Here is a 26447-nt window from a genome sequence, read left to right on the forward strand (position 1 = left end):
TTACCCTATGCTTTCTTAAATTCAAGTACCATTTTTGTCACCATTTGGAACAGAAGGCCTTTCCATGCATCCACCATCCTCTCTGTAAAGAAATATTTCCTAAGATGACTCTTGAGTTTACCCCCTTTCACTCTCTTCTCATGACTTCTCGTTCTAGAGCCTCCTTTCCATTGAAAGAGGCTCACCTCTTGTGCATAGAAACCTTTGACATATTTAAAAGTCTCTATCCTATCTCACCTTTTCTCCAGGGTATACATGTTTAGATCTTTTGACTCTACCTCCATCTATTTTAGAAAGAAGACCTCTGACCATTTTAGTAGCCACATTCTGGATTGACTCCAACCTTTTAGAGATGCAGTCTCCAGAACTGGTCATGGTATTCCAAATGAGGTCTCATCAACTTCCTTTTTCCTGCTGTCTATTCGTCTCTCCCTATGCAGCTAAGCAACTTTCTGGCTTTTGCCATCGCTTTATCCACCTGTTTGGCCAAGTTAAGATCATCAGATACAATTACCTCCAGATCCTATTCTTCTTTCGACCTTGGAAGAATTTCATCTCCATTACTATATTCTCCCTTCAGTTTTTGCAACCTAAATGCATTACTCTGCATTTTTTTTAGTATTAAATCTTAGCTGTCAGACCATCCCTCAAGCTTCACTAGATCTCTCATGTCTTTCATGCTTTCCTGGCTGTCTACCCTGTTACAAATTCTGGTATCATCAGCAAAAACCAAATGGTTATGTTATGCTTGCCGGCCACGGAATCCCGCAACCGGTTTCCCTCACCTCCCGCCACCCTGCAGTAGCGGCAGTGGGCCCGAGCTTTCTGACAGCATCAGGGAGCCGCTGCTGATGCGAGCCGTCCCGTCCCAGGGCTACGGGAGTCTCCTCCCTCTCTTCCGCGGCCGGGACACCGCTGACTGCCATCCTTCTGCGAGCTCCTCCTAGGCGCTCGTGCACGCCTCCTCCCAGTTCTTAAAGGGCCAGTGGTGGGAAAATGCTGCCGGCCTTCCTTGATGACATCACAGGTCCAGCCTTATATAAGGCTGCATCTGGCTCCCAGCAGACGGCTTGGCAACAGGTCTCCTTGCTTCCTGAGAGTTCCTGCCTTCGCTCCTGCCCTCCTCGTCTCTTCTGCTTGACCTCGGCTTGACTTCGGACCGGACACTATGCTGCCTGCCACAACCATACGCCTGGACATTGACTACGAGCTACGCCGCCTGCCCCGACCTTTCGCCTGGACACTGACTACGAGCTCCAGGCCCTTCAAATGTGAACACCAAACAGAAATATTTGTTAACATTTTCCTCATTATCTTCTACATTCCTCCCCTTCACCTCTGAGTCTCACAATGCCACTTTTGCACTTCCTTCTATCATTAATGTACCAAAAAAATGTTATCCCCCCATTTTACCGTATTTGCTATTTTTCTGCCATTTGAATTTTTGCTTTCCTGATTACTTTCCCAGGTTCTCTTAGCTTTTCCAGATAGCCTGTTTTCCTGTTTTTGCGATCTCTTGTAATTTATGAACATTAAAAGACAAATTTTAAAAGCCCAGCAAATGCATCAATTTGGGGATGCGCAAAGATGTTGGGCTCACACGCACCAACCATATTTTAAAAAGCACCAAGATATGGGCATTTTGGGGCCTGACCAATAGATGTGCACTCAAGTGGCCCCGGTGCATACTGAGGTCCCCTGCCATGTAACTTTACATCTGCTATCGATGACATGTAAGTTATAAAATAAAAGGATCACACCATTTTGACGGGTTTTAAAAGGTCTGGGGTAAATGGGGGGGGGGGGGAGTGTAGACTATCAAACCAGAGGAGTTTGGAGGGTCTAGCAGTTAACTGGGTGAACTGGTGGACAAACTGGTAAACTGGCAATGGCGTGGGCATGTGCCCTTTTTAAAATCCCATGACTTATGCGGCAGAAGTGGGATTTATGCCCACAGGCACACGCAGACTGTGGCAGATTTTTAATCCTACGCGCGTGGGGTAATTTGTGTGCGCTACCCAGCGCGCACAAATGCACACCCGATTTTATAACATGCGCGCACTGCCACGTGCATGTTATAAAATCCAGGGTTGGCGCGCGCAAGGGGGTGCACACTTGTGCACCTTGCGCGTGCCGAGCCCTAGGGGAGCCCCGAAGGCTTTCCCCGTTCCCTCCAAGGCCGCTCCAAAATCGGCCCTCCTTTACAAGTCACTTTTCTTTCGCTCCCCCCCCACCTTCCCCTCCCTTCCCCATCTAACCCACCCTCCCGTCCTACCTAAATCCTCCCCCAGCTTATTTTATTTTTTTACGCCTGCCTCTTGCAGGCATATCTTGTGCGCGCCGGCCTGCTGCTGGCGCGCCAACCTCTGGCACAGCCGCTGTGCGGAGGCCACGGTCCCGCCCCTGGACCGCCGCCACACCCATGACCCCGCCCCCTTCCCGCCCCTTTTTCAAAGCCCTGGGACATATGCGCATCCTGGGGATTGCGTGCGCCGAGCTTATGCAAAATAGGCTCGGCACGTGCAGGGGCAGGTTTTCGGGGTTACACGCGTAATCCTTTGAAAATCTACCCCACTATTTTTATAGTATGCACTCATATACTTACACGCACATGGCCACATCCCTGGGTGCAGGCTGACACACATGAGCCAATGTGTGCCCGCGCACTGGTTTGAAAGTTACCGTCAAATCTTATTTCCCTTACCTTTTCAGCTCCTTCTTTAGAAAACCATTACTGCCTCTTTCTCCTCTTTCCACTTTCCTAACAAAAAGGTCAGTTGCCCTTATATGTCTTTTTAGTTTTGCCCAATGTTCTTTTACTTCCCTAGATTTTCCCATCCTGTTAATGACTCATTTAGGTACGCCCTCATTTCAACAAAGTCACTTTTCCTGAAGTCTAGCAGGAGTAATTGTATACATGTAGTTTTGCCGGGTTAATTTTCAAAGCAAACTTATGCGCGAAATTCCACTTTGAAAATTGGTGTTACTTGTGTACATAATATTTGCCAGCTAGCTTATGTGCAGTGTTAAAAATGACCCCCTTAATTGATACAGGATGAGTGTATGCCTTTTTACTTGCTTATGTGCTTGTGAAATGCTATACTCAGAGGGTCCAACTTTCCTTTACAAGTCACTTTTTGTGCAGATGACAAGCTTGAGTTTCACGCGTCCCCTGCTCAGTGCTGGTGAAGATCATTTTTCCAGTCTCTCAGACATTGCTGTGACAATGCATTGTTCATCCTCGCCTGGCTTCAGGCCATGCTCCCCCTTTTCTCCTGATGGTATCAGGCCATTCACACTGTGCATTGTCTGATGATAACAGCAGCTGGTAAAACCCAGCTTCACAGTTCTGTACAATAAACAGAAAGGACTACATAGCTACTGAGCAAGGGACATGCCTAAATCAAGCCCTCTCATGTTTACAAAGTGACTCTGCGTAGAGCAAAGATGCTTTAAGCCTCCAGTTTTAAGGTTTGTTCTGTCTCTCTCTCTCTATATATATATATAATTTTTTTTTTGTCATAGGAAAAAAAATCTCTATCAAAGTTATATTTCACAAGAAATAGAACAAAGCCAGGCTTGAGACAGATCATTGTGGAAAAAGACTGCCAGGGCAATGGAAAGTAAAGCGTCTTGCAACAATGTGGTTAGCAATCTGGCGGGGCCTCAAATTCACAGCTGGAGGTAGTAGACAGGACCATCTGAACCATGTGGGCAATGAAGTGTCCTACAGTATAGTAACTGAGCATAAACAAACTGAGACATATTTCCTAATTATTGCAGACCTGCTCTCTTGAATTCCGATATTGTCCTCATCTCCAGCAACACCCACCCCCCCCCCCCCCCAACAGGGAGGCTGTTCTATGCATCCGCCATCTTTTCTGTAAAGAAATATTAAGTTATATATAACTCCTGTCTAACCCTTTTCACTCTCATCCTATTGAAAGAAGCCCACCTCCCGTGCATTTATTTAAATGTCCCGATGACATCTCTACCTTCCTTCCTTTCCTCCAGAGTATGCAAGTTTAGATCTTTATGTCTGTTTCCATACACTTCACTATGAAGACTGCTGACCATTTTAGTAGCTGCCCTCTGGGCCAACCATTTGGTTTATATCTTTTTGAAGGGGGGAGGGATCATCAGAATGGTACATATCACTCCAAATCAGATCTCACCAAAGACTTATACAGAGGCAACATCCCTTTTCCTGTTGGCCATTCCTATACACCTATGCCTCCTTTTGCCAGTGCATTATAATATACCTTTTTGGCCACTTTATCATCAACAGATAGGATCACCCCCAAATCTCGCTCCTGTTTTGTGCACAGAAATTCACTCCCTATGCTTGTACTGCTCCCTTTTTTTGCAATCCAAATGCATGACCATTTTTTTTTATTAGCTGCCATACTCCAGACCATTCCTAAAGATTCACTACATCCTTTCTCATGTTTTCCCCCCTTCCACAGTATCACTTATGAAAACGTTAAGCAGAACCAGACTTCAGGATCAATCCCTGCTGCACACCACATGTAAACCCCATTTCCTTGGAGTGAACTTAACCAGTTTCTAACCCATCCCGAGTGTACTTAATTTATTTATAAATCACTGATGTAGAAGCATACCAAAGGACTTGCTTTAAATCCAAGTACATTATATTCAGCACTCTCCCCGATCTAACTCTCTGGTTACCCCGTCAAATAAAGTGATCAGATTCGTCTGAGAAGAATTACCTCTGGTAAAACAATGGTGTCTCAGATCCTGTAATCCAGTGGTTCTCAACCTTTTTTCTGTCGGGACACACCTGACAGATGGTTCTCACATGCGTGCAACACTGAACACATGACCATCATAGGGCTAAATGTAAAAGTACAGTTTGCATCCACAGGAACCCCCCTGACCCACAATTATGGATGTAAAGCAGAATTATGACATTCCCCGTTCAACTCACCTCACAAAAATATATTCTGGTTCTAGTGTCATCTCAGTAACAGCAACACAAACCCCAACAACCAGGCTCAATAGCCCTACTTATGAAAAGACAGCAGTTTATCACTAATGCATGTCCTCTTTAGAAAATGCAACAAATAAGACTGAGTCAGTAAAATACCTCACCTCGGTCACATACACAGAGCCGACCTAACATACTCCCAGGATCTTCAGTTATGTACATAAACTAATCCGCACGCAGTTACACTTGTATTATGGAATGCACTCAAACAGAAACAACCCTACCTATGAAAAATAGGCCCTAAACACCAATACACCTCCTATTAGGAAAACAGAACTAGCCAAGCAGCTATAGATCCCAACACAGAAATAATTGTATAATTATACTAATAAGCAGAATAAATGTTTCACAGCAACTATGAACAGAATAATATCCAACAATTAAAATTAAAATTATTTAAAATTCTCCAAACACCAATAAAATATTCCAAAACAGCAGACACATCACATAATATTCAGTAATTAAAATGGAAGTCAATCAAGAAAAATAAACTTAAAAAGCCACCTTTACTAACCCCCTCCAGCAACTCTCCTACTCCTCTTCCATGCAGGCCAGTAGCACACACCAGAAGCAGTAGTGGCTGAAGCTCTGTACTCATGGTCCTCTTCCTTAGTGCCCATGACCAGTCTCTCTGTCTCCCCCCATGACCAATTTATGTCTTTCACACACCAATCATCTCCCAACCAGTCTTTCTCTTACATACACACCAGTCACCTTCCCAAACAGTCTCTCTCTCTCATGCACACACACACACACACACACACACACACACACACACATACAGGCTTCCCACTCCCATGTTCTATCTTACATATACAGGCTTCTCACTCCCATGCCGTGTGTCACACACACCCATGTTTCTCACTCCTATGCTAGCTCTCTCCACATGCACAGGTTTCTCATTCCCATAATTACTTTCTCTCTCTCACACACACACACTCCAGTCATCTCCCTGACCAGTCACTTCCATTGTCTCTCCTATACACACACATCACCTCTCTGACCAGTTTCTCGCAATCACACACATGCTCTCTCTCACACACTTTACATAGATGATCTCAATCAAATGCTCTCACTTACACACAGGCTGTCAGACACAGTTACACATGCACACTGTCAATCACACATACATTCTCTCACTTACAGACAGGCTGACTGGCTATCTGTCTCTCATTTCCTGCCCCCCCCCCCCGAGCACAAATGGTAGCTGCAGCAGCCTCCTCCTCTAGCCCCCGCATGCCAAGAAAGAAGAAACCCATCGGCCACGGGAGGCTAATTCTGCTGTCTCCTGTGCCGATTTCTGGCTGCTTCTGATTTTGCTTCAGGCCCAAGCTACAGCTCGGGGCCGCCGCTACTTTTTCGTGCAGCATGGCTCTTTCTTCTTCCCGCACACCCCACTGCACATCACTTCCTGTTCCGGGCCAGGGTGGGGGCAGGTGCGGGAAGAAGAAAAGGCCCAGCCGCAGTTGCCAGCCTCCACTAACACTGCTGCCGTTCCCATCCAGGCTTGAACATGCTGATAGCCCGGGCGGCAACGGCAGCAGTGGAAGATAGCCTGCCTCTCGCTCGGTGAAGGAAGAAGGGGGTAGAGCAGCGGGAGACCGGTAGCACGCAACACACCTGCCACTGCTTGGCGACACACCGGTTGAGAAGCGCTGCTGTAATCCATAAGATTCTAGGAACTGCACTATTCTTCATTTTAGCAGCAAGTCCACTCGTTTACTCACTACAGAGGTCAGACTAACTAGTCTGTAGTTTTCAGACTCCTCCTTACTTCCTCAGAGAAACCAACTCTGCAGTCTCAAGTCCTTTGGAACCACTCTTGACTCTAAAGAAGCTTTGAAAACATCAGACAGCGGAGATGCCAGAACCTTCCTAAGTTCCCTAAGTTACCTTAATAATCTTGGATATATCCCATCCAGCTCCATTGCTTTATCTACTTTTAAGTTTCGCTAGCTCTTCACAAACACAGTCTTCTCAAAATTGTTTGTGGCCTGCCTTGTTTCCATTCCTATTTGTGGCAGTTTTCTGTGGCCTTGCTACTGACGTTTCCTCTGTGAACACTGAACAGAAACATTTGCCAAGCAATTTTGCTTTTTCCTTATCAGCCTCTACATATTCTCCCCTTTACCTTAGAGTTTTACAATCCTGTTTTTGCACTTCCTCCTGTCAATAACACCTAAAAAATGTTTTGTCCCCATTTTAATGTATTAGCTGTTTTTTTTCTTCCATTTGTGCCTTCACTCTCCTGAGTTCTTTCCCAGCATCTCGTAACATTTCCCAGATAGTTTTACCGGTCTTCTTTTTTTTGATCTCTTGTAGTTTATGAACACTTATTCCATTACCTTTTCAGTTACTTCTTCACATAAGAACATAAGAATTGCCATACTGGGTCAGACCAAGATCCATCAAGCCTGATATCCTGTCTCCGACAGTGGCCTGTCCAGGTCACAGTTACCCAGCAGAACCCCAATAGTTGATCTATTTCTTGAACCTCACGCCCAAGGATAAGCGCTGGCTTTCCCAAGTCTACCTGGCTAATAACTGTTTATGCACTTATCCTTCAGGAACTCGTCCAATCATTTCTTGAACCCCATTATTTTATGTGCATTGACCACATCCTCTGGCAACAGATTCCATAGTTTGACTGTGTGCTGAGTGAAAAAATATTTCCTATGATTTATTTTAAATCTGCCATTTGCTAGTTTCATAGAGTATTCCCTAGTGCTAGTATTATTTGAAAGGGTAAATAACTGTTCCCTATTTACCCTTTCTACCCCACCCATGATTTTATAAATCTCAATTACATCCCCTCTCAGTCATCAATTGTCCAAGCTAAAGAGCCCTAATCTGTTTAACCTTTCTCCATAAGGGAGCTTTTCCAACCCTTTTATCATTTTTGTTGTTCTTCTCTGTACCTTTTCTATGTCCACTATGCCATCAGAAAAACATAGTGGCTTTTCTTTCTCCTTAATTTATTTAAAAAAAAAAAAAAAAGTTTGTTGCCCTTACAATATTTCCTTTTAGTTTTGCCCACTGCTCTTCTACACTCCCCAGCTTATCCCATCTAGTTAAAGCCTCCTTCCATTACTCCCCTGACTTAAAGTTAGTTTTTCTGAAGTCCAGGACCCCTGCCTTTGAAGCTACCCTGGCTGCCAGTAGAGTTTCATCTGCAATTTAAGATCCTCTGCTTAGTATTAAATATTTTTGCATAATGTGGAAGTTTGTTTTTTTATATTTGTAATCAAACACTGTGTTCTCCTCAGGCATCACTGATGGTTTGAATCTTCTCTGAAAAATGTACACTTTAGTGGCACTAGGAAGTGTGCGGTTTTTTTGGAGCCAATTGTCTTATGATGCTCACACTGCTACGATGCACTTTCAAAAAGCTCATTAAGGCTTACTTCTTTGTGCAAACTTTTAAGTGACCTCCTATTTTTTTTTTTTTGCCTTACTTGGTTAGTTCTAAGCTTTGACTTATTGCTGCTGAAATTAAATGTATTTTGATTTAATGGATAGTTATAAAGCATTGTTTTTAAAAGTCAGCAGTATAACATTGATATGTTTTGTTATCCAATTGTGCTGCCATATCTGTTGCTGTTCCTCATTCTGAGAACTCTTTGCTAAAGAGCATGTATGAAGGCCAATAAACAAATGACGGCCTTTATTCTCTGGAACAGAGGAATGTACATTGCCCATTACAAAGAATGATTGGTAACTATCCATGGATACTTCTTCCCTTTTCTTTTCATTTTTAAGAAGAGTCTAAATGTTTATTTGCCTTGAGGCTCATTATATGGAAGGCCAAAGTCTATTCTTGCTCTCATTATTACTATAATTCATTCTTAGAATTTCATAAGAATTCTTTTTTTTTTTTTTGTAATGACAATCAAGCATGCTAGCTCATCTCAGCTGAAAAGTTCCAGCATGGTGATTTGTTGATATTCCAGTTTGTTTTGAAAGATGTTCTAGGGCATGGCATGTTATGTGTTCTAAAAAAATGTGCACAGGATTGGTAGGGACACAATTTTATCACATCTTTTTGATAACTCTAAAAAGGCAGACTCCTGACAAATATTCAAAACACAGATGCAGAATTAAAACTGAGATTTGGACATCATAGTTTGTGAATATTTAGCTATGTATGTTAATACCAAAATATCATAATTTACAGGAAAATGGTACTGTTTTTTTTTTTTTAGCATATCTAGCTGCAAAATAGCTCCTGTGCAGTTAGTTTCAGAATGAGTTGCCCCACACTGCTTTTTCTGATTTTTTACAGGAGTTGACGATAGGGTGAATACTGATGTAGCTCAAGAATTTATGACATCCCTTTGGTAAAAGCTGTATCAAATATCATCATATTGAAAAATCCAATCTCCCCCCCCCCCACCCATTTCCCTCCTTCCTGTCCATCAGGTCAATGGCATTGTCAGGTGACAGCAGGCTGGCAGCCTGGGAATGCAATAAGCATACACTCCCGATCTCTGCAGCTGCTGTTCCTTCTATGCTTACTGATTATGAAGGAAATGTGCAGCATGGAGAAACAGCAACCAAGGAGAACATACACTGACTGTGTCTCTGTCCTGCTGGTCTGCCACTACTCTGCCCACTGTACTGTGCTCCAAGAAACTGAAAAAAACCTATAAAGAGAGGAAGGGAGATGGAAAGGAACCTGGGGATAGGTTTTAGGAACCTAAGGAAGAAGGGGATAATGGGGAGGGGAGGGGAGGGATGGAGAAGTACCTAAGGAAAAGGAGGGAAGAGAGAAATCCAAAGGTATGGTGAGATGAAGAGGAACCTATGAGCACATGAAGAGAAAATGGAGAGGAACCTTGGGAGGAGAATGAATGGAATTTAAGGGGGATCGGACATGGAAAGATACTTAAGGAAGAAGAGAAGGAGGAGATGGAGAAGAACCTTGGGGGGGGGAGATAGAAAGAAATGTGAGGGAAGTAGGAAAAAGGGAACCTGTAGGAAAGTAGGAGAAATAGCAGAAGGGGAGAGTGAGAGATGAAAAAGGGATGACTACACCATCAGTAACCCCGCACACACTTGTTAAAATTCTGTATCTGATAACCTATGTCATGTATGAAATTCAGTTATCTTTATTGTATAAAACTAGATTGAAAAATGGAACAATTGTGCATCCTGTTCTTGCTTAAGCAGGACACAAGACAGTTTCTTATAAAATGGGGCAGTCTTGTACAAAGCAGGATACCTGGCCACTCTAGCTGAAGGGCTTAGTTTTCATTTGTATTGAATCTTTTACTTCTTTGCTTGGACTCTCATTTAGGGTGGCAATTAATGACAACAACTAGACTGAGACCACTACCTCATTTTGCACAGGCCACTGAACAACTTTCGGGTAGTCCTGGCTTTCAACCACCACCTGGACCAGATTTGACCTGGTGACCTAGATCTGTGTATCCCTCTGCCAACCGACTATGTCTCCCAATGCCATCATCTGTTGGCCTTTATAATAGCATGACTGCGCACCTCATTTCCTACAATTATTCAGCCTTGTGGAACCAACAGTGGCCCACAGAAGCCAGCTGGAGCTCTGCAGTCAAGAGCACAATGTTGCCTAGCAACATTAGAATGAATTCGTGAACACAAGTAGCAAAAAAAAAAAAAAAAAAAATCACCAAATGCTCCAGTTTCGAAATCTGAAAACTAGGATACATCATCAGGAGAATACTGGACAATGAGCTACAAGAGAATTGAGAATAAGATACATCAAGGTAGCCATGGAGAGGAGAGCTGGGAATGGATGAGCTCACCAAATAATTCTATTTCATGTTGCTACTAGAATTCCTTGGTAAGGCTACAATAAAACTATAGAAAAAGCAAAATGAAATAAGCCATTAAATCCTCACTGTTCCTCTGCACTTATTTTCCTGTTTAAAAATGTGTCTGAACATTAATTTTTCATTTGGATTTCCTGTTCACGATTTTCTTGAAGGTGCATTTATCTGAAATTTCTATAAATATATATATTTTTTTTTAAATGTGTGTAATTTTAATAAGGAAACATGGATTTGTTTGGGCAAGCCTGAGAGAGATTACATTTGAAATGATTGTTCAGCACTTCATTAATTTACATGTGAAGAGTTGTATGACCTTTGAACCAAGTGATTATTCATAAATGGTGAGTTTAGTGATATCACTACTCAATGATTAAAAATTACAATGTTCAGAATTGAATACAGTCATTGCACATAGACATCCTTTTTATATGTGGAGAAGGAGGTGAATTATTTTCTCCTTACTCCTTTGACACGTTCATTTTTTCTTCACCAGCTGCAACTAATGAGAAGGTATCAACAACATACCCCATTGCTGCGCTCTACCAGTAGGCCATGCGACTTTATGCCATGCTTTTGCATTAAAAAAAAATAATAATGAGGCTGTCAAACCCAGGGCCAGGAGTGCTACTAACCCTTTCCTCCTCTACACACTATTTTTAGAGTACTAGAACAGTGTCTCTCAACCAAATGTATGCATACGCTTGTGAGTACTTGGAAGCCTGTCAGAGGGTATACAGCCAGTCCACTACTGCCACGCAAGAGAGGGCAGTCCAAACTGCAGGAGAAAGCTATCTGCCACTGTACAGAATGAGCCAACTTCATGGTCCCTTCTCAACAAGAATCCAGTCCCAAATTTCAGCCTGCTTGTCAGACATCACCACTTAAACATCCCGCCACCACCTTTAACCTAACATGGACAAGCTGGAACTTCTTCTCTCCCCTCCCTCCACCCCCAAACAAACCCTCGTCTCTTTTTCTGTCTCTGTGGATGGTTCTCTCGTCCTCCTGGTTTCCTCAGCCTGTAGTCTTGGGGGGCATCTTTGATGCCTCTCTCTCCTTCTCTAAAGCATAATGTTTCTTCCATCCCTTTCTTTTTAAGCATACTACCAAAATTCTCATCCATTCTATTATCACCTCCTGCTTACACTACTGCACAGAGCCGTAACGTGCCTGTGGCCAATATGGCCTAGGCCATAGGTGCCGCCACCAGAAGGGCACCATGGTGCTGCTGGTGATGTTGCCCTAAGGAGGAGCAATGCCGCGTCCCTTCTGGAATTGCCAGCAGAGGCCTGAAGAGGAGGAGCTATGTTGCAGCCCTGCCGCAATCGCTGGCGGGTCCCTTTGAAGGGGGAGCAAAGCCGCAGCTCTGCCGGAATCGCAGGAGGGGCCTGGGAAGGAGGAGGAGCAACACTGCAGCCCTGCTGGAGGAGGAGGAGGATTGGTACAATATGCTCTGCAGGAAGGAGCTCAAAACAGAGCTGAGTCGACCCCAAAAAGAAATTCTGTTGGCTGTGAGGGATTAAAAAGTAGATTTCTGCTGCTATTTCAATAGGTGGGGAAGTTAAGAGTGTGTACATGTTGTGAGAGAAAGACAAGAGGAGCATGTCAGAGTATGGAAGATTGAGAGAGAGCATGTGTGTATGTGTGAGAGAATGAGAGCAGGTTTGTGCATATGTGTGAGTGCATGTGTATGTGTGAGCCTGTGCATGACAGAGTGCATACGTGTGAGAGTGAGAGAGAGCATATGCGTGTGTGTGTGTGTGACAGAGAGAGTATATGTGGGTGAAAAAATTTGTATGCAAACAACTTCCGTCCTCTCTTCCTGCTAATCCATGACAGTCTCAGGGCATCTGGAAATCAAATGTTTCTGGGGATGGAAAGCAGGGGATATTTAAAAATCCTTATCTTTTTTAATTATTGGGTGTTATTTAATGTATCTGTTTTGAAATATTTTATTGTGTTCAGAAAATATTTAATGAGTTTTAATTATTTGTTGTTCTATTTATGAGCTATTTTGAATTATACTCTTTATTCATGTGATTTTACTACTATTAATGAAATTTATATTTCTTGATTTTATTGTTTTTTTGAGGAATGGTAATGTTTGTTTTATTTTCCATTATTGCACTGCATATAGAGTCTGGCTTCTTGCGATTTCCAGTTCAGTTTTTGTTTGCACTTTTCCATTTATATTTTATGGACTCTTTATTCTGTATTTGGTGAGGGTTTCTCTGTGTTCTGCATGTGTGACCGAGGTGAGGTATTCTGCTAGTGTATAATTTCTGTGTAGAGATCTATAGCAGCTTGGCTTGTTATGCTTTCCTAATAGGGGGTGTATTGGTGATTTAGGTCCTATTATAATGCCTGCATTATTACATTTTCATAGGTAGGGTTGTTGCTGCTTGAATGCTGGCAGTTAGTGCTGTTTTGATAGAGATATTTTATTGTGTTGTAATTCTGTTTTCTTGTGACTTTCAGAGAGCTAAGCCCATGCCCGTGGTGTGTTATAGTAGGCTTAATACCATATGGATTCCAAGTGTCTGTTTTGCTTTTTTTGCAGGGTTTTCTGGTTGGCACAACAGCAGTACATGTAAATATAATATATATTGTAAGTAATATTTTATCTCAGAAGACTGTACTTTGAATAGCCTTTTTGATGTAAAATCTATTATAAATGTATAATTTTTAATTGTGTGTAGGGAGGATGTGACAAGGTGGGATGGGACTGCAAGGCTGTAAGGTTTACCTAGGATGCCTAACACCTTGTACCCACCTTGGCCATTGCGGTACAAACATTTGACAGTCTCCTAACTCGCAGTGTCATGTTTTGTGTAATGGGTGAGGGTGCAGCTTTTCACTTGGCTGTAGGCACCAAAATACTTGGCTACGGCTCTGCTACTGCAATTTGCTGCTGGCAGGCCTCCATCTTTCTCCATTGCAATCTATTCAAAATTTGGCTTCAACATCTTCCTTCAACTTCCCTCTGCTGGAGTCGCTACAATGGCCACGTCCGCACACAATTCAATTTTCTTTTACTCACTTATAAAATGCATTCACTCTGCAGCTCGCACCTCAGACTTTGGAGGGTGTGCATTACATATATATAAATAATACATTTAAGTTTAATAAATATAGTTATTTTCTCTTTTCTCTCCCGACACCCTTATTCATGAACTGTTTTCATCAACATGCAGGGCCAGTGCTAGTTTATTTTGCTGCCCTGTGTGAACAACTACTAATGCTGCCCCCCATCCCCCCACCCTGATTCATCCAGTTTCTGTCCTGGGCCTGTAAAAAAAAACAAAAAACACAACAGCTCCCTCCAACAATTTATATTTTTAATAACAGATGCCTGCTGCCCCCTCTCCCCCCCCCCCACCCCACCTGGGAACCCATGGTCCATGGAAGTTTATTAGACAAACCTTACAGCCATGCACACCTCCACACTCACCTTCTACACACATATACACAATTAAATTATGCATTTATAACAGATTTTACAGCAAAAAGAACATTTAAAAGTACAGTCTTCTAAGGCAAAATATCACTTACAATATACATATAATATTTACATGCACTGCTGTTGTGCCATCTAGAAAAAAAAGACATATGGAATTAGACCTTTTGGTTTGGGCTTGGCCCTCCCATACCAAAATAATCCAGACGGCCAGCACTCAAACAGTAACAACCTTATCAATGAAAAGGCAACACTGCATATATTACAGCAGACCCAGAATACCAATACCTTCCTATTAGGAAAACAGAACAAATCAGACTGCTATAGATCCCAACACAGAAACTACATGCCAGCAAAATATCTCATCTCAGTCACATATGTAGAGCAGACAGGCAGTCCCTGACCAAATACAGACCAGAAAGTATAAATAGAAACATGCAGAGAAGAACTGAACTGGAACCCCACAACAAGCCAGCCTCTATATGCAGAGCAACAATGGAAAAACAGAAACATTACCATTAAACAAATGAAATCAAGAAATATAAAACGTCAATCATAATAGTAAATCCATATTTATAAAAAAATAAATATTTCAAACTAGTCAACAAATAGAATATTCAAATTTTCCCAAACACCAATAAATTATTTCAAAACAGCAGACACATCAAACAGTAAGCAATAATTAAAAGAAATAAGGATAAAAAATGTCCCTCTCTCCATATCTAGGAACTTTTTATTTCCAGTTGCCCTGAGATTGCCATGAATTAATGGGGGTGAGTAGGGGAAGGCTCACATACACACAAAGACACACACACACAAATCCCAGGCAGGCTCCCATTCACATACACACATACACATACATTTCCCAGGCAAGCTCCCATACACACACTCATGGAGGCATGCTTCCTCTCTCTCACACACACGCAGGTAGGCTTCCTCTCTCTCACATACACAACACACACAGGCAGGTGGGTTTTCTGTCTCACACACACACACACATGTATACAGGCAGGCTTCCTCTCTCATACACACACGTATGCAGGCAGACTTCCTCTCGCACACAAAAACACACACACACACACACACACACACACACAGGCAGGCTTTGTCTTTCACACAAACAAAGACACAGGCAGGCTATTCCATGGTCACCTGCAGGCTGGGCTCTGGCAAAGGTCACATGACCTCTTCTCTTTTTTGGCAGTCAGTGGGTTGGTATCCACCGGTGGCCCAGCAGCCTCTTTTTCTTTGGCTGCCGGAGGGTTGGGCTCCACCAGTGGCCACGTAGCCTCTCCTCTTCTTCCGTTGCTGGCAGGTTAGGCTCCTCCAGTGCATCTGTAGCCTCTCCTCTTTTTTCGGCTGCTGGCAAACTGGGCTCCACCGGTGGCCCCATCGCCTCTCCTGCTACTGCTGCCTCTCAGATATGCTGCCTTGTGCCTGGTTGCAACAGGCCTGCAAACAACTCACTCTTATCTATTCTCTTCTCCTCCACCACCAATCCCCAACTCTGTATTTTCCACCTTGCTGCTCTGCCAAATGCCTGGAATAGACTTCCTGAATCAGTGTGGGTCATGCTTTTTCTCTGGCCATATTTAAATCCAGTTTAAAAACTTACCATTTTGAGTATCCTTTTAAATCCTGAGCTCTTCTCAACAGTAAATACACTTCTCATAGACTTTTGTTTGTCATGTATATTTATCTTGACTAGATTGTAAATTCCATGAAGTAGAGACTGTCTCTTATGTGTATCTGTACAGTGCTAGGTATGTCTAGTAGCACTTTAGAAATGATAAATATTAGCAGTAGCAAAAACAATAATCTATACTCCTAGCTAGACTACACCATAAATTATTTTTGGCTTATTTTCTGATGGGAGAGGTAAAGTGGATAGAGAAATGTTTACTTGTAATATTCATTCCCCTATCCTCATATTGGGCCAGATTTTCAAAAGCATGTACACATTTAAAAATGGATTTTACACGTGTAAATGCTCTTTACCCATGTAAAAGAGTTTCTGAACATTGCTACAATATGTTCTATTGAATTGTGCATAAGATTTACCCTTGTAAGTGCACTTTACGCACGTAAATGGCTTTTGAAAATAGGTACGGTAGTATGTTACATTTACAGACGTAACTCCTTTGAAAATTTACCTGAATGTGAGCAATGTAAACTTGGTCTATCCTACACTCCCTCCCATCCTGCCACAGCTTCCTCCATTTGTCCCCCAAGCTTCAAACTGGTGACGGTTTGTGAAAATTATCTTCCAGTTACTTCAGCACTGCTGGTTCTGCTGCACCGATGTCACTTCCTTTTAGTCTCAGTTTGAATTAAGCAACATCAGCATCTGACGTGTATGCTAGTCATTTAGCAGTTCAATGCACATTAAAAGACAGGCCAAAATAGTGCAGAGATACAAATATAACTTTTGTTTATGCATTTCGAATTTTTGCAACCTTGTGGGTACACAAGACAAACTCCTCTAAGGGGTACAGCAGTCATGAAAGATTGAAAAGCACTGAGCTAGAGAGCGCATGATATTAAATAGAAGTCAACAATAAGCTACAACACAAAGATTCAATCATGTGCATGATTCCAGTCTTCAAAGGCAAATTCTTTCAAGATTTACAATGAAGGCAGTACAGCGCTTGTTCCACAGTCTTACCTGTTAGATTGGAAAGAGCAAGAGATTCCATGGATCCTCTTGGAGTCCGTTCTGTAGGTGTCAGCTGCTTGCTGAACTTGAGTGCGTTGATGGGATGCCTGGTTCGACTCTGCTGAGCAGTCATGCTGCTTCCTTCATCGTAGCTGGGAACTCGGACATTTGTTCTCGTCTCACTGAAACTTTGGTTAGACGTGTCATTGAAACTTTCCTGCTGCCTGAGCCTTCCTTGATAATAATCATCCCTGCAATCCTGGGCAAAGCTCTCGCTGTGTCCCATCATAGCTGATGATAAGCTTCTCTTTTGATTACCAAAATGTTTTGCCCAGTTGTCTGGCTGAGCACTTGCTATCTGTCCAGGGCTATAGGTGGTCCTGATATTACACTGGCTAAGAAGTTGCAATGGGCTTTGTGAACGACTTCTTTCCATTTTGTTTCCATAATGGTACAATTCATCTCTGCTTCTCCATATCTGGTCCCGGTTTAGGCTTGGAGTTTGGCTAGACAAACTTAGTAAATCCATCTGCAATGATAAAGGATCCACATCTGCAGAAAGTCTATTGGATGTCACAAGTAATTGATTGCACGGATTTAATTTGCTTTCTTCCAGTTTTCCTTTGTTTTTGCCAATTTTCGCACTGTGACGCGATTCCTTTGCTCTCGCATTCTGAAATGTGGAGTCTGATGAGTCGGAGCCATTAGGATCTTCACCAGCGCTGCAAGCTCTGGAGCAAAATATCTGGCCATGTTTGGGCAGGAAAGGACGTCCCAGTAGTGATTTTTTACAATGAGCACAACAAAAGCAAGTCTCGGTGGCGTGCCAGTGCTGACCATCGTAAGTCATCTGACCCTGATCAATTCCTTTCAGAGAAAAACAAAAATATGTAGACAACATGAGTACCATAGCAGCAGACAGAGCTAAAATCTCGAAAAAGTTTGATCTATTAGTTTTGACAGCTGAATATTATTATTCTATTATTTTACTCATCCAAACTATTTAAAGCATGAACAGATGCAAAAGGAGAAGGCAATTGTCTATTCAACTTTGCAGAAACATTCCCCACTAGTTACTGGCTGATGTTTCTGTACCTGTAAAAAAAAAAAATGAGTTATCTGTGCCGTTTCCCTCATCTTTTAATAAAATTGAAAGAGATTCTTTCCTTTGGATGCCAGGCACAGTGAAATCAATCAAGGAACCAACCCAGCTTTTGTGGAAGTGGGAGCAAAGCAGGGTGGAGGTTTACTTGGCTCAGATGCTACTTTTCAGAACTCAATCCAGGGCAGGCTCAGCACAAGGAGTTTCCATTTTCCCCAAGTGTTCCTCCCTTTATGTGATTTTGTAATTTAAAAAAAAAAAAAATCCATTTAGTACTTTGCAATGCTGTCCACAAACAAAAACATCTCAGTGCTCTTTAGTAACAAATATACTGTTAGTCTGTTGTCATGGAAGAGCCTTTTATAGCTCTCAACTGACTGCACTCCATTAAAGAAAGGGTGAGCAACTCTGGCCCTTGAGGGCCTCTAAGCAATTGTGCTTTCAGGATGTCTTTAATGAACATGCATGAGATAGATTTAAATGCACACTCTCTCAACTGTGTGCAGATCTATTTTATGCATATTCATTAAGGTTATCCCACAACCCTGACTGGTTAGGGGCTCTCACAGATCAGAGCTGCCACCCCTGTATTACAAAGACAGTGAAATAGTTCTGTTTTTGGGGGGGTTTCAACTCCTAAAGCACTGTGGGATCTGTCAATACAAAATGCATGACTCCAGAGTCCAGAATGCTATCAGGAGCTGTAAAACCAGGACAGGCTCCAAGTGTCCCTGATAAATTGGACACAAATAATATACCCGTGTTCACAATTAAATATTTCAAATTTTATTCCTTATAATATTTAAAACACATAAAACATACCCTATTATATCAAAACATTCATACCTCATTCATTCTCTAAACATCATACCATACACAATATATTAAAATTCACAATACATCACTATTTCACTTTAACAACCAGTGCACAAATATTACAAACATATTGCAACAATCCCTAATTACACTGTAAACAATTTATTTCACAAACACTTTTGTAACAATTATTACTAGTCTTTAATGTTAATGTTCCCTGAACTCATCCTATTTCATATAACTTTCAATAAACTGCTTATTAAACAGATATCCCTTTTTAACCTAATTTAACAGATATCCCTTTAATATTAATTCCTTTTTAGACAGATGTCCCTTGTTAACCTTATTTAGTAAATGTCCCGACAGGAAGCTCCTGTTTCACCCGTTGGTTGCTTCAGGGGATTTATTCTTATGCTTACATCCAACGACTTCCAGATAATATCTTCTTAGACATACAACTCCAATTCCAAATCAAAGTTATTGGGGAACCTATATTTCAATCCACACTTAGTATCTTCCCTTTCCAATTCCTCTTTAGCAATTATTCATTTCATTGTTGCCATCTCCTTACTTTTTTCCACTGAAGCCATTTCGTATTGTCTGCACTCTACTCACATATTCATGCCAAAAATTGATACCAAAAATTGTTTTCGCCGAACAACTGTCTTTACTTCCACTTGCAACCAAGACCGCAACAGCTTACCCTCCGCGAAACAACGCCGCACAGTTGTTTCGCTATGCTGGGTTTACCTGTGGTAAACCCAGCATAGCTTAATAATATATGCCCGATAAATTGGAGCCAAGTGAGAGGTATGGGCAAGACTAGTTAAACATAAAGGAAATTCAGACTCTTTAGACACTTTCTGTAGCTGTGTAACCTCTCCATATCCCGATCTGAACTTACTTATGATTCAAATTCAATATCTAAAGGAAATAAGATTTCTTTCTCCTACAAGCTTGACTGATTATTTTAACCTGCAGCCACTGAATATATTTCTCAACTGGCATGCTTATATTTGACAAACAATTTTGTTTTCCTGTATCAAGTGAAATATTTGTAGAGTGTCATAGGTTATGAATCATAACTATGGCCTGTCCTGCATATCCTAGATCAGGGATGGTCCTAAAGAGCCATAAATGGGCAAGTTTTCAAGACATCCATAATGAATATGCTTGAGACAGATGTTCATAAAATGGAGACACTGCTTGCAAATCTATCTCGTGCATATTCATTGTAGACAGCCTGAAAATCAGACCTGATTGTGGCTCCTGAGGACCGGAGTTAGTCATGCCTGCTCTCAATAGAGATTGAGGTGTAATCTTGGAGTGAAGTCCCCTGAAAGAAAAAAAATCTACGTATCAGAAATGGTCTGCAAAAAAAAAAAAAGATTGTAGTCACAGACCCAAACCTAGATGTGCATTACTGAATTATAAGAAACAAGTGAATTAGAGATATGTCCATCTCATCTCATATTTTTTTCTGTTCATAATAATGCAATTTGTGATGGCAATCTAAGCAAGTCCACCCAGTGGGGAATATTCAGATTATGGATGGGGGGTCTGTAATGGTTTATATTCTATTACTTATGCTTCTCTCTCTCATATGTGTGTGTGTTTTGTGTGTATATATATATATATATATATATATATCTGTACACAAACACACACACACACACATAAAAATATATATTTATATATAAGGCTTGTGTCAGTCGGTCACACTATCGTGTCTGTTACACCCGAAAGGTGCACTATGCAAAGACAATATGCTCTGTCTGCAAAAAACTGTTCCACACACATACAGAGGCAGTCACACATGCACAAGCGCACACATACACAAACAGATACAGGCGCAGGTACAAGGCAGAAGGTTAGCCTAGAGTGCCTAGCACCCTTGCACTGGCCCTGCACACAAAGGTAGGGAAACAATCACACAGACACAAACATACACAGGTAGAGAGAGACACACACACACAAGACCCCCCAAAACACACACACATGCAGGCAGAAACACACAGATACACATACATGTACAGGCACCAACACACAGGCAGAGGCACAGGCTCTTGCACAAACATACACACTCAGGCTGTTATATATCTGACTACCACGTAACACCAGGCAATTTTCAATAGGATATACAATAAAACATTAGGGGCTGCAGGTAATTATTGCATCACATCTGTGCATGTGCGACGTAATGACCTAACCTGGAGCTTGGGGCAGAGGGGAGCTAAAGGCAGCAAGGGAGGAATTCCAACATCTGTACCATGGGGCCAATGAGTGCAGCTGCAGCGAAGCAGCAGAAGGGCTGATGAAGGATTCCCAGGCCCCACCAGCATAAAGGAAAGAAACCAGAGCTACAGCTGCAGAAGGTGGGGCTTCCCAGGCAAGATAAAATGCAGAGGTGATGTGGCAGGCGAAAGGCTGGTGGGGGTTCCTAGGCCTTACCAGCTGCAGGAGGATCACCTCAGAGCCCAAAGTGGGGAAAGACTAGAAGGAGGAAGAGAGGGGTGGGCAAGAGGAAGTGAAGGAGGTGAATAGGAGTGTGAGTAGGAGGGGGAGAAGGGGGAGGGAAGCAGTGGGAGAGTTTGAGAGGGGAGCAAAGGAGGGGGGCAGTGAGAGAATGAGGAAGGAGAGAGGCAGAGGGATAAGGGCCGGAGGAGAGAGGCAGTGGGAGGGGCAGTGGGAGGGGGCAGAATGCAAATCCTGCCCCTACAACACATAAACCACAACTGCCTCCTCCTCCTCCATCCCGACACACACACACACAGATACACACACGCCCCTGTCCCCCATGCACACGCCAACTCCTCTCCCATATACTAAATTCTCTTCCCCCCAACACACACGAACCTCCACTTTCCCCCTTCACACTCATTCTTACATCCCCAACCCTACACACACATATCAGTGAGGAGCGAGAGGACATTATTCCTCATCCAACTCATCCTACATCCACTCACCCTCATCCTACATCATCCTCACAACACAACACCCCTCTGGAGAAGGAGAAGAAGAAGAAGAGAGAAAGTGAAGGGAAGTGCACAGCTCCCGCCCACACCCCAAGTAGTTCCCCTACACCTTCTCACCAACACCCAGTCTTCCTCAGTTACTCCCGACATCCCCCAATCGCCCACTGTCACCACACCAGTCACTCCTCAACCCTCCAAAACACAGCCCTAGACATCCCCCACACAGATACCACACTCCCAGTCATTCCCAGACACACACACCAGTCATACCAACCTTGTAACACATATAGACAACCTGCCCCATCCACCAAGTGTGTCCCCCACCCCCACCTTACACAGAGGGGTGGAGGGAGAGTGGGTGCGGGCAAATGGAGAGTGTGAAAGGGAGACCACACACACACACACACACACACCTCTCCCCCATCATCTTTGATATGCACATCCCAACTCACCCCTTACATTACTCACACCAGCCCCATAAACACATACACCCTCTTACCTGCCCCCCCCCCCCCCACATACAGGGGGAATCTGTGGAGACTGCAAGGGGGACAGAGTCCATTCCCCAATACCCACACCCTAACTCTCACCTCCCCACAGAATACACTCATATCCCCCCCTCCCCCAACCAGCAAACACACACACACACACGGGGGAGGAGGGGAGAAGTGCAATGCACATATATTTGCACTACCACACTTGCGCAGGGGAAAGGATTGGAAAGAGGATAGAAAATGGGGTGGGCCCTCCTCCAACACTCACACACATTTACACTCAACTCACCTCCTGATAACCACTTACACAACCACAACACATCCACATCACTGCCCCATAGGCGGGGAGGAGAGGGGTAAGGGGAGAATGTGGGGAGTGCAAGGGGGAAAAAGTGTATGCACACACCCTTGCCCACACTAACCCAGCACCACATACATGTATACCACCACATACATGCACTCCATCATCACCATAGATCCCACCTTCACACACACTCTGCAAGCCTTCTGAGCTACACTCCTCCCCACTGAATGCCACCACTCCACACACACACACACATACACACACACACACAAACACAAAAACATCCCTACCTTCACTCCACTGTCCCCAACACAGCATGTACCACACTGATAAGGTATACATCCAGCTGATGGAATCATAAAACCTGCTTTCTGACTTTGCCAATCAATTATCCCCTGTCAAAGGGAAAAAAGGAGGCAGGGCTGAAAATTCTGTGGTACATTTTCAAAACCGTACGCACGTAAATCCCAGGGACATACATGCATGGCCGGGCTTACGCTCACCGGGCCAATTTTCAAAGGTCTGGCCATGCGTGTAAGTGCCGGGGCCTTGGGAAAGGGGTGGTCTGGGGGCGGGGCGTGGCTAGAGGCACCCAGCACAGTGGCCATTTGCCGCTGTGCTGGGTGACCGTGTGCTGGCAGGGTGCCAGCGCGTGCAACTTGCTCCTGCCCTGAGGCAGGAGCAAATGGTAAGACAAGGATTTTTTTTTTTGGGGGGGGGAGGGGTTAGGATAGGACTAAGGGCGGGAAGGCTAGGGGAAGGGGTAGGAAGGTGAGTATAGGGGGTAGAGAATGTTAGGGTTTAGACTGCGGAGTAGCAGCCTTGTTAGGGTTTACTCCCCCAGAGGGGAGGAGTTAGCAATTTGTTGTGGAACCTGCTAGGGAGTTGGCAACCTGTTGTGAATGAGCTCCCCAGAAGGGAGGAGTTAGCGATCTGATAGAGGTTTGCTCCTCCAGAGGGGAGGAGTTGGCACTCTGTTATAATCTCCGTGCGGAGTTGCAATCTGTTATGGTTCTGATGTCTGATGGACGGAGACATAGATGAGTTAGCACTCTGTTATGCTCAGCTCCTGAAGTGGGAGGAGTGAGCACACTGTAGTAAATAGGAGAATCCTTGAGCCGATGGCAAATGACAGCGCCTCCAAGAGGATATCCTGAGAGGGACCACCGGCTAGGCTTGAGTATGGAGACAGACACAGATAGTTCTTTCATTAGACAGGTTAGTAGAACCACCCGAGGTGGCAGAAGTGAGCTGGGATGCGCGGCAGGGCTGAAGTCCCTCAGATACTGGAACTGAGATCCCAGGGTTGCTGAGCTGTAGAGTGACTATAGATAGTGAGTAGACAGGGTATGCTGTATACATAGCCAGTAGTAGATGACAATCTCACATAGAATCTTAAGGAGGCTCAGTAGCTGGAAAGAGTTAGGCTCTCGAGAAACGAGTACCTGGTTCCAGGAAAAGCTCTGAGAAATCGGTGGCAACTCACGATAGTCTGTATCTGTAATAGCTTCTAGGCAATAGAGAATCTTCAGAGTCTTCAGGAACATAGGCCCTCGAGGAGCGAGTACCGGTTCCTATCTGCAATCTGAAAAAGAGAAAAGAGCGCGAGGCCCCCTGGTAAGTACGAGGAAGCAGAGTAGCTTGGACGAATCCATAGCGAGTCCAATTCGTAGTCCTTGCTAACTCGAATAGTCAGCACAAATGAAGACCTTTTATGTTGGAAGTGGATGACGCCATGCCCCTGAGGTTCGCGCCCCTGCTGGTACATACTTCGGAGCACGCGCGTGCGCCCCACGTCATCAGGAACATGGTGGATCCGCAGTGTCGAGCCAGTCCGGGGACGCCGGGAGAAGCGGCATGGAGACGCCGCAGCAACAAGCCGTCCAACAGGCCTGGAGGGAGTCGCCACAGAGGTAGAAAGGGTGGAGCGAGGGCGAAGAGCAGGCCCGAACGCAACAGTACCCCCCTTCAAAGGGCGATCTCCTCTTCGGGTACCAGGCTTAGGTTTCAAAGGATGTGCGAGGTGGAACTGATGAAGCATCTCTTTATCCAAGATATTGGTCTGAGGCTCTCAAGTGATCAAATCGGGGCCGAAACCTTCCCAAACCAGAAGGTATTCAAAATTCTTGCCTTTGTTACGAACATCCAGAATCTCTTTGATCTTGAGTTCAATTTCGTCTTTCACAGAGATAGATGGATCTTGAGATTCGGAAGAATCTTGCAGAGTGTTATTGATGGAATCAGCAGCAATGGGTGGAGCTGCTGTGGACATCACTGAGAGATTCAGTGGACGTGGTGGTGTAAATGAATGTCCAAAATCCACTTCTAAAGATGACTCTCCGTAGATGTAGCTGGATGAGAGTTGGTAGCGTCACCAGCAGAAACGGACTGGCTGGTTGCTAGAAATATCTTCTTTGGATCTATTAAGTGCTGTGGTTCATCAGGCACATCTGAATGAAATGAGTGTAACAGCGCGTCTGCTCTGGTGTTTCGATCTCCCGGTCGATACTTAAGCACAAAATCAAAATGGTTGAAGAATAAAGACCACCTGGCCTGTCTGTAATTCAAATATGCATGGCGGAGATATTCGAGGTTTTTGTGATCCGTGAAGATGTTTATTTGATGTTGAGCGCCTTCGAGCCATGGCCGCCACTCTTCAAATGCAAGCTTTATAGCTAGGAGCTCTTTGTCTACGATTCCGTAGTTCTTCTCGGCTGGAGAAAATCTTTGTGAGAAGAATGAACAGGGTCATAATGTCTTTGAGTCTCCCGCTTGGCTCAACATAGCCCCTACCCCCACATCTGAAGCATCAACTTCGACAATAATGGGGCCTGGATGCCGCAAGCACGGTTCAGTGGAGAAGGCAGTTTTCAATCTCTCGAATGTGGAAATGGCCTCTGTAGACCAATTTGAAGCATTGGCACCCTTACGGGTCATCGCAGTCAATGGTACAGTCAAAGAAGAGTAGTTCTTAATAAAACTGCAATAATAATTGGTGAACCCCAGGAATCTCTTCAAGGCCTTTAGGCTGGTGGGTTGAGACCAATTCTGGATACCTTCAAGTTTGTGAGAGTCCATCTGAAAACCCTCCTTAGACACGATGTAACCTAGAAAGGGCACTGAGTCTTTGTGAAATTCACCCTTAGAGAATTTGGCATACAGCCGATGTTTGCAGAGACGGTGGAGCACTTGCTTGACATCTGAGATGTGGGTCTCCACATCCTGGGAGATTAATATGTCATCCAGGTAGACCACCATGTTCTTGTATAACAGTCCCGCAAGATGTCATTCATCATATTTTGGAATGTAGCGGGTGCATTGCACAACCCGAACGGCATTACAAGGTACTCAAAATGGCCGTCTTGCGTATTGAAGGCCGTTTTCCATTCATCGCCACTTTGAATGCGAATAAGGATGTAGGCCCCCTTCAAATCAAGTTTTGAAAATATCTTGGCCCTCTGCAGCCTATCAAATAACTCTGAGATTAATGGCAAAGGGTAACGGTCTTTAATCGTGATCTCATTTAGACCACGATACATGGCCGTAGGGTACCGTCCTTTTTCCCCATGAAGAAAAAACCTGCGCTGGCTGGCAACTTAGATGGTCTAATATACCCTTTCTGGAGATTTTCTTTTATGTATTCGGACATAGCTGTATTCTCCAGAGCTGAGAGAGCGTATACCCATCCCTTCGGTGGTTCCGAATTGGGCTTCAGTCTTATGGCACAGTCATAGGATCTATGTAGAGGAAGAACATCAGCCGCCTCTTTGGAAAATACATCCCCGAAGGATGCATATTCAGGCAGCAGTCCTGGCATTGCTGGAG

At 43.7% G+C, this 26447-nt stretch overlaps 1 protein-coding gene across 3 annotated transcripts in view; it reads right to left on the reverse strand.

Annotated features, from left to right (window-relative positions):
* PRICKLE2 (prickle planar cell polarity protein 2) overlaps positions 1-26447 on the reverse strand; it is a 219755-nt gene that overhangs the window by 34106 nt on the left and 159202 nt on the right. For all 3 annotated transcript variants that reach the window (XM_029601027.1, XM_029601028.1, XM_029601026.1), the window contains one exon: positions 16941-17798. In XM_029601027.1, coding sequence (XP_029456887.1) covers positions 16941-17798 — 858 coding nt within the window. The remainder of the gene's footprint in view (positions 1-16940; positions 17799-26447) is intronic.

Source organism: Rhinatrema bivittatum, chromosome 4, assembly GCF_901001135.1.
Source record: "Rhinatrema bivittatum chromosome 4, aRhiBiv1.1, whole genome shotgun sequence".
Taxonomy (NCBI): Eukaryota; Metazoa; Chordata; class Amphibia; order Gymnophiona; family Rhinatrematidae; genus Rhinatrema; species Rhinatrema bivittatum.